Source organism: Amphiura filiformis, chromosome 7 (assembly GCF_039555335.1).
Source record: "Amphiura filiformis chromosome 7, Afil_fr2py, whole genome shotgun sequence".
Classification (NCBI taxonomy): Eukaryota; Metazoa; Echinodermata; class Ophiuroidea; order Amphilepidida; family Amphiuridae; genus Amphiura; species Amphiura filiformis.
The window spans coordinates 69,658,012-69,666,849 of NC_092634.1; the positions used below are offsets into that span (position 1 = coordinate 69,658,012).

Below are 8,838 nucleotides of genomic sequence, written 5' to 3' on the forward strand. Positions count from 1 at the left end.
GAATCCATTTGAAAACATGTCTTTGATTTATAGCACAAAGTTGAACTGGGGATTCATATTTATTGTATTATACACATGAATTTATTATGTGTGTGGGTTTTTTTTCTGTCTCAGGGATAACAAAAAGTGGAGCAACACTTCAGTCAAGATGGATGAAAATCAGTTTGACAACTATGTGAAATGCTTAAAAGCATTGCAAACTGTTTGTTTTCAAGGAGTTCTACCTTGTGTTGAGAGTGCTATTCAAAAATGGCATGATGACACCAAAAAGAAGCTTACACCATGTTCCATGATGTGTATCAATGTTAAAGGTACAAATAAACATCGCAAGAGTGGACGAGATTGTCCATGGTTTGCAAAGCCAAAGTCTTGCAGCAATTGTGTCAACTGGGGACATGAGATAGAGAGTGCCTACAGGCCAGCATGGATCATGTCATCTAGACCTCCTTGCCATGGACCACCAATTATATGGACCAATTTAAAACCTTCAGAACTTTACCATAGTCCAGTTGAAACAGCCAAGGGTTTTGCTGTTGGAGTATCAGGAGAGGTGGAATACTACAAAGAGTATGGAGACTTCGATGCTGCCAGTATACTCAAAATGATGCTGCATTTTGGGGAATTCCACAAGAGCAACCCTGATATGTATGGAATAATCAAAAAGGTATATATATTTATTTACTTTAAAGCCATAAATATGATCACTGTAATTGTACGTATTTCACACTAAAATGATACAATAATATTAGTAATATTGTGAGGAAAGTTTTCTATCCATTTTAAGGGCTCGGTCACCCACATTTGACAGTATTTTTGTGGGACCTAAGAGCACATCAGATACACCAAATTGCATTCAGAATACGAAGAAGTCCTCCTGATATCACATAATTTTGATTTGTTGAAATTCGCGATATAATACATATTTTATGGCAAATTATTGCAAATTGACATCTTTGACATTTAACAGTCCTCGAAGTAAAGTTTATAAATCTAATGCTATATAGTTAAAGTGAATGTATCTGGGAGCATGGGCGTCAATCCTACACACACATACCCCTCCCCCACACACACACATACCCCCACCCCCAACTCCCCACCCCACCCCACACACCCCCACACACATTGAGGAAAATAACCCATTTTTTAACATTTCAGCCATTTGTTAACAATTCAGGACAAAATAATGTTACCCCACACACACATCATCCCACCCCCACACACATTTGAAGACGGATTGAAGAATATCTAGGATGAAAAGCCGACCATCATATGAACATTTTGACCTTTCGTATTGAAGATATACGTCTTTGGTCAAAATTTTCATATGATGGTCTGATTATCATCCCATCTACATAGCATTAGATTTATTAAGTCTACCTGGTTTACTTCGAGGACTGTTAAATGTCAATTTTAATAATTTGGCATTTTATTATATCCCACATCAAAAGTTACAACTGAGCTCAATTTGATGCTTTTCCGGAAAATTGCACAATACTTCTGATATTTTACACGCTTCTGCAGGTGAAGTCAAGCATAATACTAAACTGGAAGGTTTAAACGGTAATTTCATTCAGACATTTGATTTATTTAAACAGGTGCGTTGAAAAGAGGACGCTTAGCCAGTTGTCACTTGAAACATTCTGTAGGTATAGCGCTTATTAGAGGAGGGACATTAATTGGATGGAACAAGTGTATGAACACAGTACTGGTCATTTAGAAATGCTGCAAAATAATGAGTTTTCTTGTTCTGTACTCTAAAGAAGAATATATGTTAATAGTTTTATAAGAGCAATTTTGGTACATCTCTAGTTCATGCCTTTACAAGATCTGCTAAATTTATGCTGCAAATACAACCATGAACCATCTATATTCATTTCCCATGATGACCACTTTTGTGACTTAATTCGAAATTCATTATATCCCAGTTTCACCTGTTCTTGAGATTAAAAAAAACCCAAAAAAACATGACACTAAAAAACAAATAAATATCTGGAATTTGTGTGTATATGTTTGTTACTCAGTCGCACAACTAATCCATTCATCGTCTGATAGTTTTACCCGTTTTCTTTTTTCAAACAGGTCTACGATGTTCGTAATACATTATGTCATATGCAATTGAAGCAGGATCTCTCCTTAACATACATCCAAAGATATTGTATTTATGACCACTTGAAGAAACTTGCAGAAAACATCAAGAATTATAACAATTCAATCATACATCTAGTCAAGGAAATTGACACGGTAAGATTTTAGTTTCAGCAGCCTTTAATTGACTATAAAACCCAATGGCGTATGAGTGCGTGCACACATTGTGCGACCAAATCCCTTCGCATTTCAATACAGCGTAAACTACAGCCTGTCTCAAAAAAAAGTTGTGCAAATGAAAAGCGTCCTCTATGGCAATAGGAAATACTGCTGTGACATGATGCTTACATCAATGTCAAGGGCGCAGTCGTAGCTCTCAAATGCCGTTTGTTCTGTTCAATGTGCTTGTTTTAATCTCGAGGTATGTTTAGTTAACAACGAAAGGGTAAAATCACAATTGTGCCACTAGTGAAGAGGGCTACGGTATACATGTATTAATCAATGATAGGTGATATTGATGTGTCTAATGCACCCGATCACACCTTCGGGGCTCGTGCATTAGACGCAACATCAGCGCGCGTCCATTATTTTGTCTAATTTCTCTCCCAACAATTAAGTAGGCCTAATACGCGTTCATTATACCTAAAATAAGTTTGCAACATTTGTTTGTCTTTTAACATGTCTTGAGTGACAAAGAAAACAGTATTTACCATGATAAAATCATTGACATGCACATGTATTTAATTTTACAACAGAATGTGAAATGTGTATTTATCTTTTAATCTGTTTTAGTGGAAAAAGAGAATCATTATACCTGTATCATGATAAAACAGTAAAAACAATTTTGTATTGTTGTGTAATTGATGCATTCTTTTGATTTCACGAAAGGAACTCTTGATAAAATTGATGCTATCATTGATTTACATGTACAGCCTTCTTTCCTAGTATAAGTGGCACAATTTGAGAGCTAATACTATGCCCTTGATTTTGAAATAAGCATCATATCACAACGGTATTTTCTAATTGCCAAAGAAGGCGCTTTTCACTTGCGCAATTTTTTAAATATTTGAGACAGGCTGTATAAAGGCTACTGCATATAGCGCATACAATTTCTAGATCATGAGTACCAAGATTAGTGACGAAGAATGTAACATTGAAGGGTACACTCTTAGAATAGAGGGTTTTCAAATCTGTCCTCTATATGGAATCATCAACGGTTTCGTAACAAACAAGGTTCCATAAAGGCCAAAAATGGTTCTTCAAGGGTTAAATGACACTTTTTAAAAGCCTAAACAGGTTATTTCAGCTTATAGAACCTTTTTCTTAAGGGTTCGAAACAGAGGTAAAAAAACAGAATCTTTTAGGCCTAACCTTTTTCTTAAGGGTTCGAAACAGAGGTAAAAAAACAGAATCTTTTAGGCCGTTTAGAACCTATATTTCTGAGAGTGTATCCAATCATTTATAGGTTAATAAATGCGTATCACTTGTTGGGAGTGAAATTGTACAAAATAATACACGCGTACTGAGGTGTTGATGCGTCTAATGCACGAGCCGCGAAGGGGGGAGTGCATTAGACGCATCAACATCTCAGTACAACATTTATGCACGGCTAGTAATTTACTAACGTGGGCTCTGTCACTATCTAGGAGTGTATGAATATAGAAGTTATTGGTCAAACTATGAGTTTTAACAATTATTGGATGAGTATAGTGAAGAGTCCTACAAATGCCGTTGGTTTGAAAGACAATAAATCACGGAATATAAAAACTGAAAGTCTATGGAAACCCTATCCATTACCCCCATCCCGACAGCATTATGATAATTACACAGCCTAAGTTTGCGTTGGAGTGATGTTCAAATGTCACCTCTCATAAGTATAACATCATATTTCTTTATATCTTCACAATAATTTGTTTTCAGATCATGAGTACCAAGACTATTGATGACGACATCAAAACAGTTAAATGTCCACCTCCATATGATGCTTTACTTGCACTGCAAGAGTGGACTGCTAAAGAAAATAGAAACCTACTGCAAGACGAAGCTGCAGAATTAAGGCATGCCATAGAAAAATCTCGGGAAGAAATGGTGGCAAGAATAAATAAGGTGGTACATAGCGAGGCAGAGTTAACAAGACAGAAGACACACGATGAGGCAGAGGCGACCAGAGAGAAGACACACGAGGAAGCAGAGGCGACCAGAGAGAAGACACACGAGGAAGCAGAGGCGACCAGAGAGAAGACACACGAGGAAGCAGAGGCGACCAGAGAGAAGACACACGAGGAAGCAGAGGCGACCAGAGAGAAGACACACGAGGAAGCAGAGGCGACCAGAGAGAAGACACACGAGGAAGCAGAGGCGACCAGAGAGAAGACACACGAGGAAGCAGAGGCGACCAGAGAGAAGACACACGAGGAAGCAGAGGCGACCAGAGAGAAGACACACGAGGAAGCAGAGGCGACCAGAGAGAAGACACACGAGGAAGCAGAGGCGACCAGAGAGAAGACACACGAGGAAGCAGAGGCGACCAGAGAGAAGACACACGAGGAAGCAGAGGCGACCAGAGAGAAGACACACGAGGAAGCAGAGGCGACCAGAGAGAAGACACACGAGGAAGCAGAGGCGACCAGAGAGAAGACACACGAGGAAGCAGAGGCGACCAGAGAGAAGACACACGAGGAAGCAGAGATAACAAGAGAGACAATACAAGGAGCACTTAACCAAGCAGTAGAGAAGCTGATTGCTGAAAGAAAAACAGATCGCGGTTCAGCCATGAATGAAGAAGCAACAGGTAAATTATTAACGTAAATTAACATAACCTGAGTGATATCCGTGCCCCCCTCTTTGTGCACGTCACTGACTATCATTTACAGAAATCTAAAACAAAGAGACAAAGGTCTATTTTTACTAAACACAAAATGTTACAATTGAAGGCAAATTTGTCTCCAATAAATGGCTATATAAGAGTAAATTGATTACAAATAAGGATACCAAGAGGGAAGTGGGGCACCCTTTTGAATATTGTTTCTTCTCCAACCAGGATAAATGACTGGGCTTTTGCATCTCATATCAACCAGGCTGGTTATGCTACTGAATCATTAAGTAACAATTTCCTAAAGAGGGTGGCGTTCTTTGGTAACAATTTCCTAAAAAAGGGGTGACGTTCTTTGGGTGTGAGGTTCATGCTAAAAAGGGGGGCTTATATACAGATGCATTCCATTAATTAACATAATTATATGATTCCCTATCCTCACCATATCAATAAACATTATATCTTTTCTGAAAGGTGGTGCAGCTGTACAACATCATAGTTCCACAGACATAACCATACCTATCACTGACAAGATGTTTGTAAAAGAGTTGAAAAGTCTGGCCTCAAAGCGACAGGTTGATATTACTGGATGCTTGGAAAAATCAGAGTTAGTGGCTACTTTGAGAAATGCACAACAAAAGAGTAAGTTTGTCTTATTTGAAGTAGACCCATCTGCAGCTTGATTATCAATGCAGAAGTTCAGAACCATTTTTTTTTAATTAGGAACAAGAAGAATTTGTTTGGCTCAATTATATAAAGGCTCAGTTAAGATTTAAAAAAACCTTTAAAAGGGTTAGGTAGTGCTGGTACAAAAGGGGTAATTTGTTATAAAGAAATACAGGTTGGGTGTGAAGGGTTTAGGATCTGAATAATAAGAGTATATGAATACTAAGATTATGGGAATGGACATTTTGTGAAGATATTTTGAATGATGTGTAGTCACTTGTTACCGAGTCCGGTTACCCCGGTATTAGTGTTTTGTATTGAGGCTTATATATTTAGGATGAATCTAAGTATTTGTAAACAAAAATCATCACAAAATGATTGTATTAACCCAACCAATCAATTAAGATACAAACGTGCAATCATAAGAACCAGGTAATTGATTAAAATGAATAAATGATTAGATCAAATTTCTGGCAGAAATTAGAAAATGGAGAGTTTTTCCAAGAACCTTTTGAAATATACTCATCCCATCGACCCATATTGGCATAATATCATAACTCTTCAAAAGTGAAATTTAGTGACCAACAAAAATGTCCCCTGTATTTTTCTAGCTGTTATATTACAAGGGCAAATTGGTATCACTTAATATTACAAGTTTGCCAACTGTTTCTGGTGTAAAGTGTGATCATACCATGGAAGATTCACCATTGTGTGTACTTGATTATATAGGTTTGCCGCAGCAAGCACCAGTATCTGACAACTTTGATTTGGCAGCATGTCAAAAAGAGCTGAGAGAGTTTTACTTGGACACAATGGGTAAAGTACAACTTCTTCCATGGGTACCAGAAGAAGTCAAAGAAATGGAGAGCATCTTCGTGGACCTAGAACTTGTAAGAAAGGATCCATCAACAGAGTCAGACAATCTTAAAAGGAATGAAGATTTGGTAACTTTCACAAGTATTAAGGGTCAAAGGGTAAATAGGGTTCTTCTCCTGGGGGATGCAGGAAGTGGTAAGAGTACCACAGCTGCTAACCTCGCTTACAAATGGGCCTTGAACGATAACAGGTCTCCTCTTTACAAGTTCACCCTGGTATTTGTAATCTATATGCATAAAATAGAAGATAGCAATGCCAGTTTGGTAGATCTGATATTTGACCAAATTTTAGCAGAAGATAGCCAAATTTCTAGAGAAGGTCTAAAGTCATACATCACATCAAATGCAAAGAATGTTTTACTCCTTCTTGATGGACTGGATGAATGTCATTCTGGTTCACATAAAAATAGGTCAAGTGAAATTAGCAAGGTCCTACAAAACAACTTGCTTCGCGATAGTTGTGTTATCCTCACATCTCGACCCCATGAGATCAGTGATTTAGGAGAGCATCTTAGTCACTACACTCAAGTCAAATTAAAGGGGTTTTCACTCGAAAATATGCTCAAGTACATAATGAAATTTTTCAGAGAAAAAAATAAAATTGCTACTCTCATTCAAAAGCTAGAACAAGAGCCCCATATATTGGCTCTAGCAGCCATACCAGTCTTGCTTCTCATGATTTGTATATTATGGGATGACAACTCTAGCTTACCAAATACAATGACTCAATTGTATCAAGAAACTATCAAACATCTTTAGAAAAGATACCAACACAAACAGAGAGTAGAAAATTCATTAGATAATGAATCAGATGAAGAGTCAGATGATGAAGAGTTTGGAGAGGAGCTAAATGGTTTGTTGATCAAACTAGGTGAGGTGGCTTTGAATTGCATGAAGCCTGGCCATTACCAAGTTATGTTTAGTGAAAAGGATTTTGGAAGCAAAATTTGTAGGCTAGGATGTCAGATGGGAATCATTAGAAGAGAACGAAAGAGGAAAAGTCTCAAAGTTACTTCAGCAGTGACATTTTTGCATTCAACATTTCACGACTTTTGTATTGCTGTGCATCTTGCACACTTGCATGAAGATCTGTTGATCTTAGACACAATCCTGGCATTGGCCCAGTTGGACAGGCTGCTTTGAAAGATCTGCCATTCATACCACAAAATTAATACCAGCTAGTGGTAATCTAGATTTTAATTAAATTGGTGACAATTAAGCCAAAGAAACCAACTTATATCGATACAGCTTGTTCTGGGCAATTTGACATCAATTTTATTGAAATAATAGTTAAGACAGTGCCTATCAAATAACGACATAAAGGGGGAAGCCAGTAGTCGCAATAGTCATGACTATTCGGTGTCGACTACTAAAAAAGCAAAAAAGAAAGGTTCTAGCCCTATCTCCAACCTGTTTTCTTTATTTGTATTTTATATACCTAAAGCTTGGGAATTCAACTTAAAGGAGTATTTCGTGATCCTAGCATCCTCTATATATGTCATTTTTCATTAGATATCCACGAAAAAACCTATTCCCAAAATTTCAGTTGATTCCGATTTTGCGTTCGCGAGTTATGCATGATTATGTGTATTACACTGCATCCATAGACAATGCGTTGTAATTTCGTTCTGGTGCACCAGAACGAAATTCAAATTTCACGATATCTTTGCTAAACGAATTAATCTGCAAGAAATATTTTGTACATAAACATTATGTAGCCATAGGTTTCCAGTGATGTAAAAATCTCAACTTTTTTTGAGAAAAGTGGGGGGATGAGGCTGTGGATCACGAAATGCCCTTTTAATCATCTCCACATAGTTGATAGGAAGATGGTGGTAAGGCTAAAAAATAAATGGTATGTCACATATTATATGTAAAATGAACACAAGCTCAAATGGAAAAGTCAATATGTGTAATTTATAATAGTATCCCAGCAAACACAAAACGTTTTACAGATAACGTTTGAATGTTGGGTTAAGTGCATCTAACGTTTTAATAACATTCAGAAAACATTTTTGAAACTACATGCAAACCATTGTAACATACTGTTATTAAGTGTTGACAAATATTTTGCAAAATTAGTTGCCAAAAAGTATATTTAGCAATAACATTTTGACAACATTTTTCAAATTATTATTTTTTATTTAAAAGGTTTAAAAATGTTGTCATGACCTTTATTCTGACATTGAAATGCTATTAAAACGTTTTGATGAATAACACGTTTATTACACAAAAATGTTTCAAAATATTTCTATGTAACTAGTACTTGAATAATATGAAAACTGACTGAATATTTGAATATTTTTATATATTATAGCCTACTTTATGCCTTGTCTTACCAGTGATTGGTAATGTGACATACACACATGTCCCTTATATTTCCTTTTTAAGTATGTCTTC

The 8,838-nt window shown here is 36.8% G+C and overlaps 1 protein-coding gene across 1 annotated transcript; it reads left to right on the forward strand.

Annotated features, from left to right (window-relative positions):
- The first annotated feature begins 2,115 nt into the window (after positions 1-2,115).
- On the forward strand, positions 2,116-7,521 carry LOC140158051 (nucleotide-binding oligomerization domain-containing protein 2-like). The gene is made up of 4 exons (XM_072181298.1): positions 2,116-2,241; positions 4,006-4,876; positions 5,372-5,539; positions 6,293-7,521. Exons 2-4 carry the CDS (start codon positions 4,009-4,011, stop codon positions 7,195-7,197), a joined length of 1,941 nt encoding a protein of 646 aa, XP_072037399.1. The 5' UTR covers positions 2,116-2,241; positions 4,006-4,008; the 3' UTR covers positions 7,198-7,521.
- Positions 7,522-8,838: the final 1,317 nt, after the last annotated feature.

Bases quoted from the DNA above. Each gene is read 5' to 3' on its own strand.
- LOC140158051 (XM_072181298.1), top strand. From the start codon at position 4,009: ATGAGTACCAAGACTATTGATGACGACATCAAAACAGTTAAATGTCCA. The intron at 4,877-5,371 runs GTAAATTATTAA...CTTTTCTGAAAG, and splicing joins CATGAATGAAGAAGCAACAG to GTGGTGCAGCTGTACAACAT. The intron at 5,540-6,292 runs GTAAGTTTGTCT...TTGATTATATAG, and splicing joins GAGAAATGCACAACAAAAGA to GTTTGCCGCAGCAAGCACCA.